Source organism: Corvus moneduloides, chromosome 6 (assembly GCF_009650955.1).
Source record: "Corvus moneduloides isolate bCorMon1 chromosome 6, bCorMon1.pri, whole genome shotgun sequence".
Classification (NCBI taxonomy): domain Eukaryota; kingdom Metazoa; phylum Chordata; class Aves; order Passeriformes; family Corvidae; genus Corvus; species Corvus moneduloides.
Window position 1 is genome coordinate 41,539,280 of NC_045481.1, and position 24,647 is coordinate 41,563,926.

General features: G+C 44.9%; 1 protein-coding gene across 1 annotated transcript in view; it reads right to left on the reverse strand.

The window, feature by feature from the left end:
- Nucleotides 1–17,953: 17,953 nt before the first annotated feature.
- TTC17 (tetratricopeptide repeat domain 17) overlaps nt 17,954–24,647 on the reverse strand; it is a 56,565-nt gene continuing 49,871 nt past the window's right edge. The window contains exons 22-25 of the mRNA XM_032111729.1: nt 24,280–24,363; nt 22,669–22,788; nt 20,330–20,473; nt 17,954–19,013 (exon numbers count right to left, since the gene is read on the reverse strand). Of these exons, the coding sequence (XP_031967620.1) occupies nt 18,882–19,013; nt 20,330–20,473; nt 22,669–22,788; nt 24,280–24,363 (480 nt within the window). The 3' untranslated portion in view covers nt 17,954–18,881. The remainder of the gene's footprint in view (nt 19,014–20,329; nt 20,474–22,668; nt 22,789–24,279; nt 24,364–24,647) is intronic.

Genomic DNA, 24,647 nt, shown 5'->3' on the forward strand with positions numbered 1-24,647 from the left:
GAATCAAATCCACACACGAGCAGGGAAGGGAAAATGTCCCCAGTGGGGCACGGGAAGCAGGCAGGACCTCCAGGGAGAGGGGCCAGGCATGGTGAGGGGAGCAAAGGCTCAGTGACATTTGAGGGATTGGGGGAGGAGGCACTGAGATCCCCTTGGGGAGTTGCCACACAATGTGCCGTGGTTCCGCCTGTCTGCTCCAGGCAAGGTCAGAGCTTGGCACCCCAAAAAAAAGGGGTGATGCCAGGGAAGGGTTGGGGAACACACTACACCCAGTCCCCTGGGTCAACAGGCCACACAAGCCCAGGGTTCCCAATCCCAATTATGACTCTCACTGGACATGCTGCCCCCTCCCCTTGGGACAAACTCCTCTTTTTTAGACTCTCCTGCTGTATTGGGTGAGATGGGATGTTCCTGCATCCCCCCAAATCCACCTCCAAAACAGGCAGGTCTCACTCTGACCAGCTCCCAAGTACTCCCCGATCCCAGACAAAGGTTGCCCAAGATGATTTCATTCAAAGCCCCCATACTAACCGGGAAACAGCTACCTGACATCTCCCTCCTCAAATCTCTTCCAAAACAGCTTCTGTCCTCTGCCAAGCACTGGAGACAGCTCTCCTTGTCCACCTGCCCCCAGCTCCTCTCCACCTTGCATGCCATAGTCCCCCACTCTGCACACCTCCTCTGCTCTGTTCCCTGCCCCTCGTTGCCTTCCAGGCTTACCCCTGCCCTCCTTACCCTTGCCCGGGGCCCTGTGCCCTGCCCTGTGGACTGCCCTGTCCCGTCCCCCCCGGGGGGCTGCTGCTGCTGCTGGCAAGGTGCAGCCTAGTGTGGCGAGAGGCTATAAATAGCTCCGTAAGCTCCGCTCTCACTGACACCATTTGGACAGAGGATGGAAAAATAAACAAAGGAAACTCCAGGCACCAAGCAGCAGCTACATTCCTCATGCTAAATAATGTCAGATTTTCCTCCAAGGTGTGTGGGTAATATACAGATTGGTACTGGGGGGTTGGGGGGGAGCAGGAATCAAAACAAATTATACACACCCAGTGCATGTCAATATTTTGGTCCCTCTCATTCTGCCCTGTAGTAGTTAAGCACACGCAGATTGCCTATATTTAGAAAAGGGTATATTTTTAAATACTCCGAGATGGAGATTGTTTCCATTAATAATGATGGAGCACATTGGAGGAGGCAGACCTGGCAAGGAGCTGTCGAATGTTGCTTTAGTGACATATAGAGGCCTGAGAGATAAAGGACAGGGAAGGAGCAGAACAAATATTTTGAAATCAAGCAGTGATTACCCTGAAGTTTGCAGTTGTGTTGCTATTTTTACACAGGGGGCTGTTTGCACCAGGATATTGTTCACAGTTCCCTGGTGCAGAGACTCAGGCAGTGGAAGAAGAATTATATTATCAGGGGTTTATTTTATTTTGTGGTATTTTCCTTTTTTTTTTTTTAATTGAGAACCGAACATACACTGCAGCAGAAATGTTCAGCTCAGAATGGATGAAAGAAGGGATAGACAGAGAAAAAAAGTAGCATTTACTGCCCAATTCTAGGATGCTAACTCAGCCTAGCTTCGGAAGGGCAATGTCTGCATTTCAATAAAATCTTTTTTTCTTCCCCCCTCCATCCTGTCATTCCCAAAATAGCCTCTCCCAATCTCAGTATTCCTACAAGGATATTAATGGTCAATTTTCATTTATAGTATGGGAGGAAGTAAACAACCAAATAAGATCTGCACCATAACATGTGAAGAGCTAGACACACTGGGTATTAAGAAGCTGCCCAAGGAGCTTAGTATGTGAAAAGAGAAAGAGAAGAAAAAAGAAAATATTAAAGACAAAAGGAAAAAACCCTTTGCACTTACTTTATAGCTGGGTAAGTAGAAGCTGAGTGACTCACCGAAGGCTATAGAGATAGTCTGTGGCATTGCTGGGACACAAAGCTGGTTTTTCCACCTTATGGCAACACCCTTCATATGATCAAGAAGATGCTTCCATATTTTTTTTAGCTACTTCACAGGCAGGATGCTGAAAAGCAGAAATCCCAGTAATCTTCCTATTACCCTGTCATGGAGGGACATGTACCAGACAAAGCTGCCCTCCCCATCTGATGTCCAGCATGGTGGGGGGAGGCAGCCCCAGCAGCCTCCAAGGGCCTTCCATGTTGCAGTCATTCCTGTGCCCAGTCTGGATGTGGATGTGGCGAGCAGGCACCTGGGGTTTGGGGTGGCAGCTGCCTGCAGTCACGGTGCTACCACCTGGCCCTGGTGCTGGTAGGGCTGCCTGAGGGGTGTCCCTGCTCCTGTCCCCTGCTGAGCTGAGTCAGCCCTAGCCCAAAGCTTCCTTACTCCTGGGGAGGAGAGGCCAGAGGAGGCTCCAGCGTAGCTGTTCAGGTACCTTGTTCAGGGAGCTTTAGCTCTTCTCCCAGAGGGCTGTCCTAGTGACACTGGGGAAATCCACTCCTGAAGGGCATCTCCCTGTCTCCCATCTCCACTTCCCGGTCAGGGCTCAGCCCCTCTCCACAGCCATGCCATGTGGGGAAGGTCATCTTCCTCTGTAGCCTCCTAGGAGGGAGCTGGCCTTCACCAGCTATGGCAGTTACCTAATTTATTAGATCTGCACATGCAAATAAACCCCCAGTCTCCTGGGAAAACCCATTCAGGCACCAAATTTCCCCCAAACTTGCATGCACAGAGAACAGATATGACCTGACAGGTAGGAAAACACTGGGAGCAGATGCTCCTCAGGCTTTCTCTTGGTGCTGTCATGGCCTGACCTGGGTAAGTCATGCTCCCTTACCTAGCAGCACAGAGTAGGAGTAGCTGGGGTAGTCACAGGGTGAGATTTATCAGTGACTTGTAAATTCTTCTAAACTCAGAAAAAATGAAAGTTAGGTGATGGAAGATGCTGAAAAATTTGGGAATGTGGGAGAGCTCCCAGCCAGAGTCTTTTTTAACCTGCCCTGCACACACACACGCCACACTGCTGAGAAAGGACAAAGCCTGTCCCCAACTGGTCCTCACCAACACCAGGGTGAACCTCAAGCTGTCAGATCACTTAAGAGGATCATGGCGGTTTTTCGGCTTTGTTATTTTTTATCTTGGAGAGTTCAGCCCACATATTTGAGCTTTCCCCTCACAACTTCCTTACAAACAGGTATAGTTAAAGGCAACAGACTGATCAGCCTCCTTTCTCCAGAGGCAGAGGGGTGGGTAGAGGTGGGCATTTCTGGCTAAGCCTACTAGACTTGCTGAAAAAACTTCCCTTGAAATGTATGTGTGGAGTTCAAATCTATCTTCAGCTAAACCTTTGAATGAAAAATAAATCGACAGCCTCATTCCGCCCATCTGATGCACAGGCAGCACACCCCACACACAGGAGCTTGGGATTTGGGGGAGAGGCAGTTCAGGGATTCCCATTAAGGAAACCCCGCTCACTGTCTGCTCTGGTAAGATGCGGGGGAGGGCTCCTCTCCTTCTCAGCGATACGAACATGAGATCAGTTGCCTCATGGTTGCGTAATGCCCTCACTCGTTTGGGAATTCATGTGCTACTCCATTTAAAGTCTCTAAGAAGAAACCCCTTTTTTCAGGGATTAGGGGCTAAGGAGTGCTGTTGAGCAATGTCACTGGGCTTGTGTTCCCAACTGTCCATCTTGTACCTCGTGGAAATTCTTCCCTCTTCTAGGTTTCCTCTCCAAGGGAAATGGCTGCTTCACCCAGGGCTGGAGGCGGGAGTGAGTTAGCATGTGTGCTGTGTGACTGCCTTGGGGAACTGGGGGCCACAACATGGGAACTGAATGGATTTGACCTCTTAGCACAGTGTGGCTGCGATGTCAGCATGCCTGTAAAGAGTGACATAGCATAGAAGACCAGCCATTTCTGGAAAACTCATCTTGCCCTTCCAACCTCCTTCTAGTCTGCTCCTTGGCAACAAAGGGTGAGATGGACCCTGGTTTTAAACTGTGGCAGGTTACCAACTTCAGCAGTTGTGCTATAGCTGTATCTACACTATCACAGGTTTGGAAGTACATTAATTTACTACAAGCTCTCTTCCCAAACCAAAATAGGCTCTTGCCTTCTCTTTATGTTTTGGTTGTGATGGCTCATCAAGCTAATGGTGGCACAGACTGCTCTCAGGGGGTTGTCACAGAGTGGCAGAGCTGGAGGGCACCTGTGTTGCTTTATCTAATCTATCCATCTAGCTGGAGCAGAGTCAGCCGTAACCAACGTCATTCCTGACAGATGCCAGTTCAACCTTTTTAAAGGCTTTGCCAATATCCATTACACCACAATCTCCTTTTCACAGAGGACCTCTCCGTGCTGCAGACAGCAAGTGCAATGTTTCAGCACTAGCCACACTCTTGCCCCCAAATGGAGAACTTGGATGGGCCTGGCCAAGGTCCATGGTCACATCACATAAAGTGGACTGGACTGTTAATCCTGGAAGCAACCAAGCTTCCACGTTAGCCCAGAAACATTAGGCAAGTGTAGGTTGAACATGCACTGCAGAGCTGTGAGTCTTGTGTGCAATATAACTATGAGAGAAGACACGGTACCTGCTATTCCTTCTTTTGGAAACTCTTGGAATCATGAAAATGAAATGGGGGTATAAAAGGAAATACAGCTATGGAAGATGGCTCCAAGGAAGACTTGCAATAGGAGGCTGAGGTATAGGATGACTCTTAGCTGAGCCCCAGGACTAGGATTTCTATTGGCCTTAATGACAGTAAACCTGTAGCTGACAATGCAGGCTGCTGTTATGCTCTGATATAGCTACAGGGACGGTGGCACCATGCCAGCTGGGTGTTTTATTCATATTTTGCTACTCTTATAAAGATAGGCTCAAGTGACTCGTATGTCACTGACCACATACTACACATTTAAAGTCATTGTCATGGATTTGATTTCTGGGGGTTAGGTTGTTGTTTTCTTTCTTCCTTTTCCTTTTTTTTTTTTTTTTTAAAGATATTAATTCCTTTCCCTCTGCTCTCCTCAATTTAATTATGGCCATGTAATCTGGAGATCCGTAAGGCTCTAGCATGAGGTCTCTGGCTATCAAGTTTCCATGTTCACAATTAGCAAATGGAGACAAGAAGAGCAGCACTGGAAGAAAGGGGTTTTAACTTAAGATGCTTAAGAGGATCTGTGATCCTGTTGTCTCATCACTGACAGGAGGGCCATGGGTGAGGAAGGTTTTAGGTTTCAAGCCCAAGATTCAGGACACTTAAACCAGTATGAAAATCAGACTTTGCTGGACTTTCTAGAGATAGACGAATGGTAAGGAATTAGGAGCACTAACGGGATTTTAAGCCACCCCCTGTAGTGTTCAAGAAACATTGAACAACACTGATGTCTGCTTGATCTTAACTGAGAAGTTCTCATTTTCCTCTCAAATGTCACTGAATGATGGCTTTTCAGCAACAAAAAACTGAAATTAATGGAATTAATTTTTTCACATTCTGATTATCAGCAAATGCTTTCTCCCTCTTTTCTAACCCATCTCATGCCATAATAGCCTCAAAGACATCTCACTTAAGCTTTGCACTTGCTCCTACACAGATTCTTGCAGAGGGCTAGGGCCTTCGACACAGTCAAGTGGAAGACAAGAGGCTTGGAAAAGTCCAGTTTGGCACCTACAGTGCTTCTGCCAGGACTTCCACACTGCACTGATGTGTGGAGAGCACAAGAACATCAAACACTCATTGGCAGCAGCATCCAGAAACTTGCTGGCACGCTTTTGAGTTCAGTATTGGTCCACCATACTTTCCATGTCATGTATGAAAAGTTATGTCTCATACCACAGTCTTGCAATGCTAACTAGGCATCTTCAACATAGTTTTATCTAATTTTAGGATGAACTCAAAGGATAGATTCAGAATGGTACTATCCCAGAGTTAAGAAAAGTAGACATGGAGTTTTGGGAAAAGATTTCAATTAAGTGATTGGATAGAGCTCATGAACATTTTCCATTTCTAGAACAGACGTGCAGACATGAGGAACTCCCTGCTCTATATCCTGTCTTCCCAAGAACCCATCTCCCCCCTTTCTTTTGAGGGAGAATTTTTTTTTAAATTTTCTCGAAGCACAGTAGGGTGTAAGCTAGCAAATATTTACACTTGGCTTTCTCAGAGAAAACACCATACCTGTTATGACATACCTGTCTCCAAGGATCTTGCGTCCACCACAGGATTTTCACTGCCATCTCAGATGCTATGGAGCCTCTTGCTTATGTCCTGTGCTGTACCACAGTAATGGGGTGTCAGTGAAAGCAAGAGCCAATCTCTACACATCTTCCATGCAGGCACCCCAAGATGCTGGTTGTCTCCAGTCAGACCTGAAAGACAAAAGAGGAGAGAACTCAAAATTTGCAGACCATGGTGAGAAGGACAAGCATATTTAGGCAATGCTATGCTTTAATTGTCATAGCAGTGGAAAAATTCTTCTACACTGGTTCTTGCTGCAGCCACAACTGAGACCCTCTGTGGGCTGTATCCCTGCACAGGTGGTCTCACGGTGAGATTTTGAATTGCCCACAGATGCAGGGAAAAACATTGGAATAAAAGTATGCGGTACATTAGGAAAAACATCAGACCTTCTCACTCTGCTTAAAACATGGGACAGATGCAGCACCCTAAAGCAAGTGATTTCTGTGTAATTACCTCCTCAGTGATGATGCTCCATTGTAGAAATGAAGGATAATGCAAATAGCCAAAAGCATGAATCCCCTGGCTCAGCTTTCTAACTGGCAGTCTCCTCAAAAGTCAGGTCAGGGTCTGACCTTTTGAGGCAGCCTACATGCCCTCCACCCTGATGTGGTACCAAAGATGACAAGAAGATCGGAGGATGCTGTTGCACGTTTGGTACTGCAGTGGTTTGCACACTGCAGGTTTGGGGAAAAGGAGGAAACCTAGCTTGAAGGTTTAAGTCAAAACTGAAGAATCCCACATCCTAATTTGTGTTCCAGGAAATTGTCTGTTAGGTGGCTTTACACAGACAAAATGTAGCTTACTGCCCCCCTTTTTATAAGCAGGTTAGTGACACCAGCTGTCTCCTGGGGGTACCTGAGACTGAGTGAAGCAGTGGCTGCAAAGGGCTTTAGGAAACTCAGTTAAGGGGTGAGGGTAGCAAAATATTAACTGGCTGGTAATAGACATGCAATAGATGCTCTTCTGCATATTTACTACAGAAAAGCAAAGGGGAAAATGACTCTGAGAGCTTCTCCTTGTTGTTTTCCTTTAGACTTCTGCTGCCTGTTTCTTGTTTCTGCTTCACAGGGGAAATTTTTTGGATCTGTCATATAGGCAGAAAACTCCCGGACCAGGATTGTGAGGGCTTTTTGGGTGGGGACAACTGCAGATAGGTACAAAGCCTGTGCATTTTAATCTCCCTATCTGGCTAGATTAAATACATTTATAGCACACAAAATGTGCTGCAAAGTAGAAGCTAGAAGGCTGGCTTTGTTGGGCAGGAGAGAGTTAATCCCTATGGGGTGCTCATGTACGTCAGAGCAGGTTCCTGTCTGTGCAGTGCTCAGCTAGGATTGAGAGCTTTTGTTCCTTGTTGTTTTTCATGATTTCTTTGCATTTAATAGTGTTTGGATTTTTTTAAAAAAATACATTTTAAAAAGCATTTCAAGCTGGAAAATGGGGGGCAGTCTGAGAACCCTGTAGACTGCAATCTTCTATGTATCTTAAGATACTAAAGAACATCATAGACGCAGGCAGGACAAGTCCTCACCATGGCCGTGGCTTCTGTACTTCAGCCTTTAGTGCGTGTGCCACACCCTGCGTGGGCAAGTTCCCAGTTCATCTCTCATCACCTGCCAGGGGGCTGAGCAGGGACTAACAAATGGTGGTAGGACTTGGGGTGGGGATGCTTGCACCACTTCTCCTGCTCTGCCCCTCTAGGTCTCCAAAAGGCAGCTGTTACCTGTGCCAGCAGGATTGGTGACCAACAGGTGAGAAGACCCGATGTTTTTACTCCCAGGTTCCGAGTCAAGTCCAGCTCGAAGCATGACTCTCCTGTTTGATTTTTGACTGAATTTAAAACAGTTTGGAAGAAAGTGGTGTCATTGTTCTCGGAGCATGAATCCAGCCTGAAAGGTTCGAAATTGACAGAGCTTGAGGTGCTCTGTGTTCTGAATTACAGACATTTCAGGACAAATGCAGTGCTGGATAATGTCTCTGCCCGCTCCGGAGGCAGAAAAGGTGAGCAGGGAACTCCCTGCCAATGGGCTGTCCCTTGGGCCCTGGGGAGACAGGCTGCTGTGAGAAGCTGGAGGGCACGCAGAGGTGAGGCACTGAGCTGGTAAAAAAAGCTGGGAAGGGTCATCTGGAAAGCAACGATCGTGAGCTTCATGAAACAGATAAAGATTAGCCCAGCTGTGACTGAAGTTTTGGCCAAAACAACAATCCACAGTGAAAGGCGAGGGAATCGCACAGCGGAGCCCGAAGGGCGGATCGGCATGAGGCTGCACAAAGCAGCATTCCGTGGGCTGGGAGGATCGCCCCGAGAAACCTTCCCTGGGCAAACCCTCCCCTTGCAGAATCTAGAGCTGAAGTGGGTAAACCCCTCAGAAATGCAGTGCCGGGCTCCACCTGCCCCGAAGGGGATCGCTGGTAACACCGCGCCGCCTCCTCCTTTCCACCCCCGCCGCCGCATCCCCCGGGTTTCAGACCGCGTGGGCGGGAGGGAAGATTCCCCCCCAGCCGCCGGGGCTCTGCGGTGCCCGCGGGGAAGCCGGGCCGCCCTCGGGGCCGCTCGCCGGGCCGGGAGGCGGGGACGAGGCTGAGGTTTCCCCGCAGCCAGGGCTGTCCCGGAGCCGGGGGTTCCATCCGGGCTGCCGGCGAAGTGCGGGCGGCCCCACGCAGGGGGAGTCTCAGGAACACCCCCGCAAAACCTGGCGCTCCCACAGCTCTGCCAAGGGAGCTTCCGTCCCCCAAAAGCCCACAAGGCATCAGCCCCTGCCCTCCCACCCGCCCGGCAAGGGGCGAACCTGGGCCGAGGCGGGAGCCCCGCGGCCGCCCTCGGGCACGGAGGGGAGCGGGGGCGGCGCTGCCCTGCCGCCCGGCGCAGCTCTCCGAGGGCAGCGCCCTTTCGGCCGCGGTGTGGACCGGGGAGCACCCGGGTGTCCGCGGGGTGAGCCCGCCGGGCTGGGGCCGCGCTCCGTGCGGGGGCACAGGGCGGCGGGGGAGCCCCGACGGGAACCCCGGTCCCGAGGCGGCGGCGGCGGCGCTGCCCCGCCCGGCCCGGCCCGGCCGCCTCTCGCCGGGCTGCGGCTGCCACCTGCCGGCCGAGCGGGGAAAGGCGCCGCCCCCGGCCTGCCCCGGGCTCCCCCCGCCGCCGCCGGGCTGCGGCGGGAGCGGCTTTTGTCCCTAGCGGCGAAAGGGGCCGGATCCCACCCTCCGCGGACGGGGACAGATCGGGACATCTCCGTCATGGACACCCCTTTCCCCTCCCAACGTGAAAAGCTCCTGCCCAGGGTGTGAGCTCAGCCCGAAGCTGGGAGTACTGGGGAATCAGCGTTACCCTCGGCCCGTTCCTCGGTGTCCATCGCCAGCACACGTCCCACTGGCAAAGCCTGGCCGGGATAGGAATACGGGGGACGGACAGAGGTCTGCCATGAATCAGCAGTGAGCGGCTCAGTACGAGGACTCTTTGGAGGGCAGGAAGGGGGCTGTTGGGTGTACCTAGGAGGCTCCAGCACTGCAGGTGTGTAGGCACAAAACTACACCACCAGGGAGCCACAGGGCCAAAGCCGGAACACAGAGAAAGGCGGAGCAAAAACTGGGCCCTGGGAAAGTGACATTGTCAGTGGAGACCAAGACTGTGGTGGCAGAGGAGGAGGAACGGGTAGCATGACTACAGCTCAACAGACCTGGTGTGCCCAGACTGGCAAAGAGCTGCAAGACCCTCACATCACACTGGCTCCCCCTGGGAAGGTGCTGGGACAGTCTGTGGGATGGGATGGGATAGGAGAGGTGTACTGGGATAGGACAATCTTACCTGCTCCTAGTAGGACAGACCATCCATCCAAGTCCAAATATGTCCAGAGAGGAGGCAATACTAATTTTGTCCTTGGCCACTTCTCGTCTTTGCTTCAGCTGCCTGTTCATTAACTTGGAGGTAGAGAGAATAAGACATGACAGTGCTGGAGTGCTTCAGCATCAGTGACAGCACTTTTCCTGGCATGGAGAAAGGCAGAAGCACGGCAAGGGTGAGGGATTTGGTGGGCTTTGCCCCACAGCCGCTGCTCACTCCACTACCTGTCCTCAGCCCCTCTGATGTTACCTCTAGGTGGGGAACAGAAACACATCTGGAGGGGGCTGCAAAGGGGAGCAGACAGCGAGGCTGGCTCTCAGCCCCCAGGTGCTCTTCCCTCTTCTTCCTCCCACTCCTCCCACTTTCCTCCAGCTGCTGGTGCTGCTCTTTCCACCCACACAGCAGCTCTAAGAGGCTGGAGGAGACAGTAAGGAACAGGGGAAGCACTTACAAGCTGACAAATGCCACTGCCTGGTTTCTTTCCAGAGCCCCATCTTCCTTCGACCTTCCCTGTCTCCTCCGTTTGCTCCGAGCTGGCAGCAGTACTCGCAGAAGTGGCCGAGCTGCACGATATGGATGAAGTGGGCACAGAGAAATGTGGGTGCCTGGGAGCTAAAGCTGGTTAATGAAGCCCTGAGAAGAAGTCATTTTGCTGCAAGCAAGGGAGGATTAACGAAAAAATGGATTGCCCCCCAAAACCAAGCCATGCCATCCAGGATCCATTTTACTGGAGATCTCGTGAGCAGTGTGCAAGCAAGGCTCTGAGATGGTAATCAAGGGTTGCTGGTAACACTTTGAAGTGAAAGAGTCACAGGGATGAATTGATTTCCATTTTATCTGTGGTGACCTTGCTGTTCATTCTAGTAATACCAACTTTTAAATGCATATTGTGAATTCATTCACACTTCACATTCCCCTCTCAAACTTCCTAGAGTCATGCTGATAATATTAGAAAGTCTCGTTTTTCTTTTTCACCCACTTGAAGAGTTGTGTGCTGAACAAAGAAATCACAGTAACCTGATATGCTAGGACATGCTATCCAGATTGAAAGAACTACAAACTGCCATGCAGTCAGTCAAAAAGATTAAAAAAACCCCTCCAGCCTGAGCCAGTAAATAAAAAGATGGAAAGAAAATAAAAGCCCTCTCCCTGGATTCACACAGGTAATGTAATGGGCAGGCTCTACTCCTCTGCCCAGCACTGAGGAAGGCTGAAACTACAGGCAAATAGAAGGGGTTTGTCTTGCCTTCTCTTCTGAAGAGTTTCTAAAGGAACTCCCACCCATCTGGGTTTCTTCCCTTATTTTTGTCTCTTGCAGGTCCTCCAACTGAAGAAAGCAAGCCTTGCCTACACTAAAATACACCAAATTGTTTGTTCTTCTGGTCAAAATGTCTTTGAAACATTTTAGGAGAAAGTGTTTCATAAGAAACACTCCAGGCTTCTAAAGGCACAAAATATCCTGTTTATGAAAAAGGACAGAGGGTTCTTTGTCAGGGCACTAGAAGCAGTGCTGCACTGATCTGATCTGCTCCTGAGGAAAGGCTGTCACTCGGGTTGGAGCCACCCAGTTTTCTAAGAGCTTTTAGTGATGCTCCTGCTCAGGCTGGTTATTGTATACAGGTGTAGGGGGGATGTTGCTATAGATATTCAAAGGAAGGGGCATGTAAACCTACAGTGACAAGGATAAGAACCCTTGTAGAGCTCTTGCAACCTGATGTGCTGACTAAGCTGCTCCAAATAATTAAAATTGCCCTATGATGACAGTCAGGAATTAATTAATTAGGGTTTGGAAGATCATTCAATTCACCTCTCTCAGATCACTGAAAAAGACTGCAAAGCACTACTGTAATCAAGAGATAACGCACAGATTAAATAGATTTTAGACCCCATTCTCATTATGGCAGTCTAATAGTTAATAGAACTGGTTCAGTGACTGAGGTAGGGTACATCATGCACTTTTTGTTGTACAAATGTGTGCATCCACCCATGCTTAGGGACATACACACCCTGCCATCATGCCATCCACTTGCACAGAAAACTGCCCACAGGCAGACAGGTCCCCGTGTCAACAAGACACAGAACTCACTATTTGCAGGTCCCCGAAAAAGAGGGCAAGAGTGAGTGGGCAGGAAGATGCATCTCTGTGTGGGAGGTGCAGATTGGCCACCATGGTGTTAACACCTCAGTTACCGGAATCACATCCTGACCTTTCTTTTCCAGCAGTAACTTCAATCTAGGCTGAGAAGGCAGAAAAAAGCAGATTATAGATGCTGTACCGTCTTATAAAAATCTTAAAATTGCTTTTAAGCAAGTATTCTACCCTCTGAAAAGAAGTCAGTAGGCTAAAAGCCAAGCCAAGTCTGGTCAGGCCTCACTTTAATCAGGAAGGCATGTCTAAGATAAGCATGTCACAGAAAAGGTGAGGGAGAAAAGCTTTCATGCTCATGATCGTTTATAACACAAGAAGTAGCAGGTTCAAAAAGAACAGATACTTCTTCACTGGAAACTGAACTCGAACTCCTGGCCGTAGGTGACCACGGGAGCTTCCGTTCCAGTGCTTCACAGGATGTTTCTGTGCTTATGCTTGTCCCTGGGCCAGGGAGGCTGAGCAGCTCTGGCCCTCCAAACTCCACAGACATACCCTGTGCAGGAATGCATGTCAATGCCAGGTGCCCCACTGGCTGCAGTGGTTTTGCAGCATTGCCTCACGGCTTCTCAGATGTCCTTCTTGTTTTCTGATGTCTCCAGACAACCAGAAGAAACCATCCACTTGGGCCATTGCTTTGTCCTTTTTACCTTCAGTTCTGCCACCAAAAAATCTCTGATTTTACAAAAAGCAGGACCCTTGGTTTCCTCGCTTCTTCTACCTGGCGCTTTCTCTCCCTCCTTCAAGAGTCTCACCACTAAAGCCTGGTTTCTTTTCCATTTTCCCAGAGAACATGGTTTCCTACATTAGCTCCTAGCATTGTAGTGGTGGGATAAGATTGGCTCCTCCACCCATTTATTTTGTTTGGATTGCATCTGCCCACAAGTTAGTGTCCCTTAACAATTTTTATATATCACTTCTTAGCTCCTGAGCATATGGATCATAAGGCAGGATACAACAAAACACACTCCTATGACATACTGGTAACTCATCATACTGTAATCTGTAACAGCTGCGGCTCTGGGAAATAATTTCTTAAAAAAAAGAAAAAAACAAACCAACAGTAGAATTAGACTATTAGAGAGAGAGGACAAGATTGGATTTAGATCAACAAGCAGAACAGGAAAAAAATTTCCATTAAATTGTACTAGAATGATGACCATTGATTTGTCAGAGTATTATTCTCAGAAACATGTGGATGGCTTGGATTTTAAAACCAACACTGGTGTCACCATGGAGGGACTGTGGCCAGAAGGTTTGACCCAACAGCTGTCTGATCCCTGGCTAAGGCATCAGTAACCACTGAAATTCTTCTGTGGGTCAGTGTCTGGGGCTGTACACTTCAGAGCAGAGATTGGCTCTTCTGTCAAGTACCTGGCATGCCATAGGCACAAACAAGTATGCACAGCAATACTCTGTTAGACTAGTAATAACCTGATTCTGAAGGACTGAAAATGGAAGGAGAAGCTTGCAACCAGATTAAAGAAAAAAACTCAACAAATCAAAACACATGCATAAAGACAATCCCCCCAGATTATAAATATCACAAAGCTAACTCCTGCTCACCTATATTCAAAACCCCTCTTTCTGTGGCACTGTCATTGCATCTCCTCTGGGACTACTGAACTTGAATACTATTTTTTTTGCTCTGGAATCCACAAGTAGGTCATTAGGTTTAAAAGGTTAAAAAAACAACTTGCAAAAGTTTGAGGGGATGCTTTTTTAAGCAGTCAGCCTTATCAAAACACTGCTCCTAATCAATCCTGAGCTTTTCAATACCTAAAAATGAAAAAAGCTTAAAGTACAAGAGCCTTCTCCCTTAATTCAGATTGTCACTTTCTTAACTTTCTATGTGTGGAATATAGGTTGTATCACTCTTGTACAGATGCCCAAAAAACGGTAGCAAAAACAAACTGCCTTTAAACTCACTGCCTGTCCCTTTGTGGCAGTCATTTGCACGCCTTTCTGTTGGCTCTCACAGATGACCAGCCATGGCACTTCAGCAAGATGACAACAAATTGATAGGAAAGCTTCATAAGCCTCAGAGTTCACAGACCTGAACTGCTTTGTTTAAATAAATGCTGGCACACTTGTGTACATTCAGCAAATAAAGAGTTAAAAAAACCTCAATAAAACCAATCCCACAAGTGACAAAGCCTTCTCTTGGGAGACATTTCTTTTAAGAGACTCTCATTGACCCAAACATGGCCAGCTGGTCCTCTAAGAAATCAAGGCAACCTGCAGCACTCCAGAAGGACACATCTAAGTAATGCTTGAGATGGGAGGATCACCTGAACCTGCCACACAACATCCAGTAGCTCTGGAGGAGGGGCTTGTGTTTTTCTGAACACCCAGGCAAGTTCTTCTAAAGCCTTTTCACTCTTTCAAGTGCTGATACAGATTATTAAACTTTGCCTATTCCCTGTTTCATAGGTTGTTTTTAATTTGGGTTGCTACTATTTGTATTCTCTGGCAATACAACTGTTTCTCACACAAATTCATAAACAGCAATAATGTCAGTTCCAACCACCCCCCCCATATGTTCTAAAAAGGCATCAGACTATGTGTGGGAGGGAGAGGTACAGCAAGGAGGGGGCAATCTGTTGCCTGAAGTCATACAGAAGGGCAGCAACAAGGGTAGGAACATTTCTGACTGGGGTTCAAATCCGGGGGTTCCTAAATTGGTACTCAGAAAAGTTAATGGCAGCTACTGCAAATGGTAGGAAGCAAAAGCATCACAATATAGCAGCAGAACCAATTAGCATCTTCAGCTATACCATACCATTCTCAGGGAGAGGTTATGGGTTTGTTGTTTGTTTTTAATCTTTTGAAGGAGAGGGAAAGAGGGTGGGGAAAGAAGGCTGTGAGCAGCATTGGAAAACTTCTGATGGCCATTTTCTATCACAGGTGATGCAAAGTGTCCACAGGTGATCTCAGTCTCCACTGCATTTTTAACCCTCTTGTTTGAATATGATCCTATGGTCACACTGGATGCCAACATGGTATTTCAGTGTTTCCTTTTTTTGTATGGCATCAGTGCAGTCCTGACCAGTACAACTAAGGCATCAACAGTGAATCAAATCCAACCACTTTATAGATTAAACTGATTCTTTTCCTGTAGCATTTTCCCTCAAAAGCCCCTGGATGTCAGGAGCTTTAGAAGCTATCTGTGAGGATGCTGAGGATTTTAAGGATGCTATCTGTGAACAAATGGAGACTTTTTTCTCATTTGTACTTCATTTCTGGATATGGTCTGGAAACAACTGAGAAAACCCTTTTTTTTTGGAGAAGAGAGGATTTTGCCATTTACCTATGGTTATGTCATCCCTAAATCAGACTACTTCAGTGATAATGTTAAGCAGAGCCAGTCAATGTGAAATAAGTTACTAAGCCTCGTTATTAGAAATCATATTGAAGTTCAGTTTGTCAAAGGTATCTCAACAGTCAATGGAAAGGAACAGGCAGTTTGAACAGGCAATTTGTCACGCTCTACAACAGGGAGGGTAGATCACCCTCTAAAGATAATCACCTTTTCCATTTATCAAAGACAGAGCCTAGACAACCACCTTAGCTTATTTTGAAATAACTTAAATGGAAGGAGATGCATGTAGTCCCTAAACAGCTAACTTACCCTGCAGAGAATTACACCTTTGCTCTTAAAAACTCAATGGTCTCCATTTCAGCATGTTGCCCCAACTTGTTTTCTGTTTATAAGATCAGCATAATTAGTTGTAATTGACTAACATTTGAACACAGCCAAACCACTGAAACCCACCACTTCTTGGCATTTATACAGGAGGGCTGAAGGCATGGAGACAACAGTGTTCCATTAGCCTTCTCCAAGGGCAGAAGCCAGCATTCCCCAGCAGATTCACCAGTGGGTGAAATCTTTAAGACACACACCATTGCTAGCATTAGGTCAAGTTTATGTTCTCAAGTAGATCTTTCAACTTCTCTGCTTCAGTTGGACATACTGCTTGTGCAGTACACATCCAGGAATAACCTAAAATTTCAGAAAATACAGTTAAGAGGGAAGCATAGGCTATTTTAAAATTGGTTGTATGGCAGAGAGAGCACACAGTAGCCAAGCAGCAAATGAACATCTGTACATAAAAATTTTATGGGACTAAGGCAGTACACACTTAAGTACTTACCCAAGATTCAGAAGAAAAAGCCCATCGTGAGACTACTGCAGTTTTCAAGAACCATTTGTAACATGCAAATTCCCTGAAAATGCACAGATAGCAAGAACAGCAATGTCCTGCTATCTCCTTGGTGCCAATTTACAGTATGGCCACACACAAACTTAGTCTTCCCACCTTCTGCATGATGTCTGTGTACAGTGCATCTTGCTGCATTTCTTAAAGAAATAGATTAGTAAACACTGCAGTAAGCAAGATGTAAGCTGGCATGAGTATTAATGACCAATTTCAAGTGCCCACCAATATTGTATATGAGCACAATCCTTGGTGATCCAGAAAAGGTCTATTTTAATTTCATCTTTTGTCAAAGCCATGGATGATCATCTGTGCTTCACATATTGGTGCTCCAGGTTCTTAAGGACCAGCCTTACTCTTCACTTAAGTCCTGGCATCTCCCATCAGCAGTGAGACAGATGCAGCAGAAAAGAGCTCAGCACATGGCAACCACTTGATTTAACCATGTGATACATTAGGAAACCAAGTTGTAAGGTACATCCTCCTCTGTACCAAGCTAAGTTTTTGCATACTACATTTTAGAACTAGCACATGAAATGGAAGATTTACCAAATGTATTTAAGTAACTCCCAACTATTTATCAACCACTATAAAAGTGAAGTAGACCAGTTAACAAAACTGAATAAAAGCACCCTCTCTACACATTACTCAGTTCAATGAAAAGCCTTTGCTCTTTTTTCCTAGTTCAAATGGAAATTGTTCCATTTACTTGCACCTGCCTTACTATTTTCCCCTTCCCAGCTCTATGTCAGAAATCTCTGTAATTCATTATCCCAGACCATGATCCTAGTGGTGGTCTATTAGACCTCTCATCAAGTGATCTTCCTCTTGGAGTTTATATATAGATACTGCTACGCCTGTCTCCAGCCAACAACTCAGCCTTCCAGTAGCCTTGGGAAGAGAATAAAATTTGACATGCTGTTGACTCTTTTGACAAAAATTTAACACATTCACCCATTTTTAATAAAAATCTACCCAACAGTGGCACTTGCTCATACTTCTGTCAGGCTTCCTAGATAAATGGAAATTACTTGCAAAAAACCAGAGGTAAACTTTGCATTAGAAGTGCTCATCTTCAGTCATATATAAAAGTTTCAGGGATCCTTTTATGAAGTAGTAAGTTCCAGTATTATAAAAATTACACCGATATCATAGTTTCTACCACTGCCATACTTACTCTTAATTTGCATCAATGAGACAGGAAAAACACTGGGTGAGAAAAAACACCTAGTTAAGTTCATAAGCATTGTTACTTCTTTAAAAAGAATCACTAAGAAGCACGCTTGACACCAGAAGCTGCAGAGTGGGTTACATGACAGCTGAGTTAGTTAACTTCCCCTTATCTCCTTCTGCCACTAACAGTGTCAGACACAGAGGTGAAAGGAATTTTCCAAGGGTACACACAAAATCACTGGCTGATCAGGAGTGTTAAAGGCTGCCCTGGCTCCCAGCTTGGTCTGCTCCCAAGGAAAGGCTGTAGCTCCTCCAGACTAACCTGGACTCTTGCAAGTGGCGCATGACACACACAGTACAGGAGAAGCTGTGAGTTGTTCATAAACAATTTATTTTATTTCAAATATGTGCCCTTTTTGATTCTGGAGAATCATGTCCTCCACCAACCAAAGACAGACTTGATTTGGAAATCTTCCACCAGACTTTTTTGCTGTTGATACCTTGACACCATGTCCCTCCTCCTCCTTGGCAGCTGAAAGTATGGCTCAGGGTGAGCATAAACTTGCACCTTATTCCAAAACGGCTAGAAATACAGTGAACAAAGAATTAGTAAATCAACCACTCAGGGAGGCAGAGGGCTATGCATACACAGACAAATATAAAACATCTTATTGGGAGTTTTACCAATTTTTTTTTTTTGCAAGATTAAAAACTATTTTGACTTTAGGGTCCTGCTGTTCCCTCCTCATTCCCTAACAGAAACAAACAATTCCAAAAATGCTTCATGTTTCTCATGTTTTTTAAGAAATATTTAAAAGTCTGTTCCTCTCCTTCCAAAAAAGCAGGTAATGTGGTATGGAGTGAACAAGACTGGCAAAAGCATGAGTTTCACATGGATGAATTGCTGATTATCTCTCCTTACTATTTGGTACGGGTGTGTGCTTTGCATTTCCAGTGGCTTAGGTTATAAGACACGAAGCAAGTTATTTTGGATGCTGATGCCAATCTGAGCATTACGGAAAAACTAACAGTGCCTAGGTCCTGTTACAGGTGGTCATGGACTCATGGAAGTTTCTTGGTTTAATATTTACACGGATGTTTTAAAATTATGGTCTGTGAAATATATTTTCCAAAGATGCCCCTATATTTGACAAAAAAATAATAAAAGACCCCTTGATCCAAATCCCATCTCTTTTTAACAGTCTTGTTAAAAATTTCAATTCCTCAATTTATCTTAGCACACTTAAGAGCAGAATAGAGAATAATGACATTTTTAAAAAAGAGAAAGATGCTGATCTCTAAGGAGACCGTCGCTCTTTTTTCAGAAGTAAATGACACTGAATGGTGCGGATTCGATTCTTTGCTGGGGCAAACTCCGGCTGAAGCTTTAGTGTTGACTCATACCATTTCATGGCCTTTTCAAACTCCTCCTGTGAAAAAGAAACCAGAGTGCAAAGAGTCAGATTCTAAAACCAGTAAACGCATTTTCTATGCCTTTCCCATCCCGACAAGTTGTGCAGTGTGATATCCACAAAAGTAACTGAACCAATCCTTGTGATTTAGGATTTTTTTCCTTCTTCCACAAATAATTGGGCTAATGACTCAATTCTGCATAATCCATGGAAAGGAGTCAAATTAATGCTGAGAATTATTGACCAATGTTCTTGCCTTTTCTTTTTAATAGTACATCTTTGTATTCTTGCTGTGAAAGTAACTTTTAAAAACATATTTCAGTCAGAATTTGAGTAGATCAAAGCTTTAAAATCATGGACAATGAAAAACCATCAACTTTTCTGAAAAGCTAACATTTTTAGAAACAACCTGAAATTATTTTTAAAGGATTATTCAATGTAAAAACTCAACAAAACCCCCCCAAAACTTAAAGAGCATACAATAGCTATACAATTTCAATTGATAAGCTGGACTCCAGGTTGGTAGTTAGAAGCATTCATGTGGAAATAGCATCTATTTTTGTTTAGCTGAAATCTCATTACCTATGCCACCCTGCTTTTTTATTAACTAGGAAAGCATGCCAACATCTGATAGTGTATTAGAGGAAAAATGAGAGGAGAAATGACCCGAAACATTCTGGGGTTTTCAGTCAGTTTCATCACTTATTTTTTCTCTTAAGTTCCTTCTCTCAGTAACTTTAGTTATGCAGTAGAGGCAATATTAATTTCTGGCCATATCATAAAGACTAACTAGATCAAGGTGAGTTGTAAATCTTGATTTTTTAAAAAGGTGTATTTTAATAGTATATATAGACAGTATGAAGAAATTCGAGTTCAAGCTACAAATTATGTTGGGCATTGATAATCCAGCTATTGAAACTGAACTTCCCTTGTGTTTGTTCACCATAACTGCGAATTGGGTTTTACTTACTATTCCAAGCTTTGCTCTTCAGGATAGAGACCAAATTCATCATTAATTTTTCAGTATTATAAAAATATACTGTGTTTAGATGGGTGGACAACCCAAACTACCAACTGTTTGCTACTGTCTTAACATAGCTTTGCACACAGCATTCTTAAGCCGGCTTATAAAAATGTTGGCCTTAAAGTACTAAACGAGAAATAGGAGTAAAATAAGTAATGGAAGTTTTGTCTTTCTAAAGATATTCCTTCTTGATGATCCTACCCCAGTTTCTTGAACGCTGCTCCTTCAACATTCTTTGTGAGAATAAGACTTTTACATACACGTAAATAGTGTCCCAAAGACAGCCATAACCAGGTGACAGCACACTCACCATTGCTACATAGACATTTGCCAGTGTGAAATGATTAACCACGAAGTGCGGTGCTATTTCCACTGCCATGGTAGCCACAATGATGGCATCATTCCAGAGTTTGGCGTTGTGGAAGATGTTTGCTAGGCTTATTAGTGGTACATCCTGGAGGAGAAGAACAAGCAATAAACAGTTTCTGTCCATTGAAATTGTCTCAGGATCAGCAAGACAAACAGAAGACTCCACCACCAAGCTGCACTCATCTGGTTCCTACCCACCTCCCTCTCTTTTGATGTTGAGAGCAATGATCCAAACCTATTTTAATATAAAACTGCATTTGGGCCTGAGTTACAAACAAAAAAACCTCATGTCCACATCCACTCACAGTAGTGATAAATATTACTCTTGGATAGAAAAACAACTCGAAAATTAACTCACTTTAGTGTATGCACATTTAGTTTTTAGAAGCTCTTACACTATTTTTCTCCCCAAAGATGAGGTGCACTCTTCAGAGACAAGAGAAGCTGTTTTGTTTGAATACCCTCCTTCAGCTCTTGCATAAAAGGAAAGGGAATATGAACAAAGGGGACAGCAGGGAAGTGAAAACATGATCTAACCACTAGTGCAATAGATGCATCATGTTTGTCCTGCCTCTGCCATAGAAATCTTATTCTGATACTGAGTAATAGGTATAAATAAAATTTTCTCAGCTAGACACTGATGGAATGTTTTTTATTTCCTGGATTTCCCAACTGTGACGTTGTCCGACTGAAAAAACTGTAGAGTCCTGGCAGCCATAACAGACTCTCTGGGAGCTGGGCTTCACATCTTCAAAGCACAAAACACCGCTTAGTACCAAGGCTGAGGTGCCTTCAACAGGACAAGAAAAAGTTCTGGATGTATGTGATCCTCGATTCCTTGACCTTCATATGTCAAAGAGTACCTTGCTGGACAAATTATTCATGTTTGCAAAGCAGATATTATGGAAGTCAGAATCATAAGAGAAGTTCACAGGAAAATTCATTACCTTTTATTTGCATGAGAAAAGTCAAGAGAAAGTAGCCAAAGTGCATAAAAGCAAAGAGGATGGATAAACCGAAATACACTAAATAGCTTTTGATCCAGGGCTAACTCTGAGTAAAAGCTGCAGCTCTGTCTTTACAAACAAGATTCAGAGTTTTCTTTGGAGGCAGCTTCAATACGGAGGACAAAAACAAGGCACAAATTCGGAGAGTCATCCAGGCTCAAGTAGCATTTTATCATACTTCTAGAAAACAGCACTACACCATAATCTTGCCGAATTGTAGTTTCCAATCCATTGTCTAACCCTTACAAATCACACAGCTAAGGACTCCTTTCCTGAGGAACTGATTACATAGAAAGACAGGAAAATAAGCAAAAGCTTGATGTGTTAAGAGATTGGCTCCAACCTTGTTTTAAATGCATAATGCAAAGAAAGAGAATTATAGGAAAGATACAAAGGATGTGCAGTGAGGATGTGCATTTCTTACTTGAAGCATTTTCTATGGTTAATGGTTAAATCCTCCTAATAATATCCTGGAAGTGTGAATTACTTTCTCTCCCAATTTTCAGAGAAAGGTTGAAGACCAAGATTTCAATGGAGTTTACATTTTTCCATGCAGCACAATTTGTTGCTCACGTACCAAAGAAAAATCTGTTATGTTGAGTAAGGAGCCAATATTGCATTTATCAGTTTGCAAGGGGGAGCTGGGTGTTTAAGAACAGACATTACAATGCTCAGCACAGCACCTGGCAAGGTGAAGGGTACTGAGCACTTCAGCCAACTGGAACACTAAAGAGAAGACTGTGTCCAAAGTACTGCCTTCTTTTTTGAGTAAAGAACTGCTGCACGAAGTCAAGGACTAGTGCTCAACTGAGATTCACAGCCCAAATGCTTAAGATTTAAGTAACTCCTTTAGATAATCACCCTCCCACCCTCTCTAAAAGCACAACCAGAAGACATACTCCCCTCTTCAAAAGCATAACCAGAAAATATACTCCCACATCTTAGGTTAGAAGACTTGGCCAGACAAAGGCTGATGAAGACTCCAAGTCCTAACTAACAGTGCAAAGTTCAAGCCCAGGATGCCCAGAGAGGTGTCAAAACCACTGAACTGCAGGAAATTCCACTGAACCTTTTTTGCAGTTACCATTTTTTTTTAAGAGACAGTCCACGCTAAACAAGTGGTGAAAATCTTGAGGCTTCACCTCATCTAGCTAATATCTAATACACTATAGACACCTCATACACAGTGTTGGTCTTAACAATAGTCTGTGAAAGCTCTGCTGTGACAAGCAAGACATTCTTTTATCTGAGTAGTGGGCACATGTGTACACACCTTCATGTGATGGGGTGCATAGTGCAATGCTTGCCGTAAACAATCAATTGCCTTCTTTCCTTGGCCTTTCACCCTCCAGTAAAGAGCTGCCATGCTAGAGAGGACCCATGAAGTCTGATTCTGGCAAAAGAAGAACACAAAAAACTCATGTAAACACCCCTAGTGAATAATCATCCTACCTTTCACTCTTCCAATTTATTTGATATACTGAGGTAGAGGGTGTTAATGCTTTTAAGAAGAGCATTAAACTATTTCAAAGCAGCAAAAAGTTTCTCACAACATATATGCAGTAGTCAGGTAAATGAGACTGCCAAATGAAGCAAATTCCAAATACAACACCATTTCTTCAGGAAAGGAATAGCAGTTAAATAGCTTTCAACAGTAACAACAGTTTTAGCAGCCACAATAGCTTCTAACCAGCTCTCTGATGCTGAGCATCTAGATGTTCACACACATAACCCAACATGAAGGAAAAAAAATTATCTAAATTAGCTGATTGGACTTGTAGGCTCCCTGTGGTCACTGGAAAGAGAAAGGATGCCCTGGGATGCAGCTCAGTCCAGAAGCCTGACAAAGCCCAGCCTCTAGCTGGCTGACTCCCATGCCCTGTGTTATAAAGGAAAATACTGAGAATTCTGTTTCTGGTCTCTGCACTAAATATTCAGCTTATTTGGATAAAGCTTCCTGTCTGCAGAGGAAACTAGCATCTAAGAGAAAAAGCTAGTATATATCTAAAGTGAAAAGAAATTAAGTCTTGTAAGGATAAGAGTAGTATCTTTGCTTTCAGGGGATGGGCAAAGCTATACTGGTTTTAATTTCAAAGCACAGTAAGTTCCTCAGACAGCTTTTGCTTGAATGGGCTAGGGGCACCAAACTGTTTTCACAGAGTCCTCTTTTCTATGGTAGTTTGGGATGTTCTCCCTACTAGTTGTAAATACGGAACAGCAATCCTGGCATCCCTGTCTGCTTTGTGGATCCTGTGAAAATTATGTCCCTAAATCCTCTCATGCTAGGGCTCACAGCTGAGGTCCTTAGTAGCCTTTAGCTAGGAAGCATGGATTTCTCTGGGGAGAACAGGAAGTGCAGGCTTGCACATGGTACCACACCTCTGCCTGAACACATCTGACACTTCAGGCCAACACTACACCAGGCAGAAGCAGCAGGCTGAAATAACAGGAAGCCCCTCTGAGCTGTCTGACTGCTGCATGCCAGGAATGTCACTGGAGAAGGGAGACATGGCTTAACTCAACTTTCCATAACCTCCAAGTCAATGTAGCATAAAAAGAAAGAAGAGGGCTGAGAACTGCCGAAATAGTTAAATAAATCAATAATTAGCAATGCTGCTCACCACAGGGCAGGAAACACTGGGACATTTGACAAGCTAAAGTTTCAGTAGAGAGATACGGAAGACACTTGATGGTATAAGCACAGGATATACCTCAACAAAATACCTGTGAGGGCATTACAGATGCTAAAGAGACACAAATCCCTAGTCCAAGTACTAATACATTCCTTAAGCAGGATTTCAGACAAATGATTTGAGACCAGATTGACCACTACGCCAGTCATGAGCAGTAAGCCCAGACTTCTCATTTTCTCCTTTACACATACCTTTTCCAAAGCTTTGGCTATTCGAGTACCAACTTGTTCTAGTGACTGTGGTGAGTAGTGGTCTTTGCCAAGATTCTGTAGGACCTGTGGAAGAGGAAGTAAAAGTGCTTAGATGCTGGAACCTGGTAAGAGACGTCCCTTTCCTTGTTGACTGCGTTTTTGCCCAGCCTTTTACAGATGCTGCATCCTGCTTCAACCTAAACATCACTCTCTATCTTGAGTTGATACTATAACACAGTGTAATAACTCCATGGCACTGAATACTAAGAACACTAGAAATTTTAAGTATGCTGAGTTGGACTTTACTTTCACTAATTCATCCATGAAGAGCTATAAATACAGACACTAATGGTGTTTTAGGATTTCCC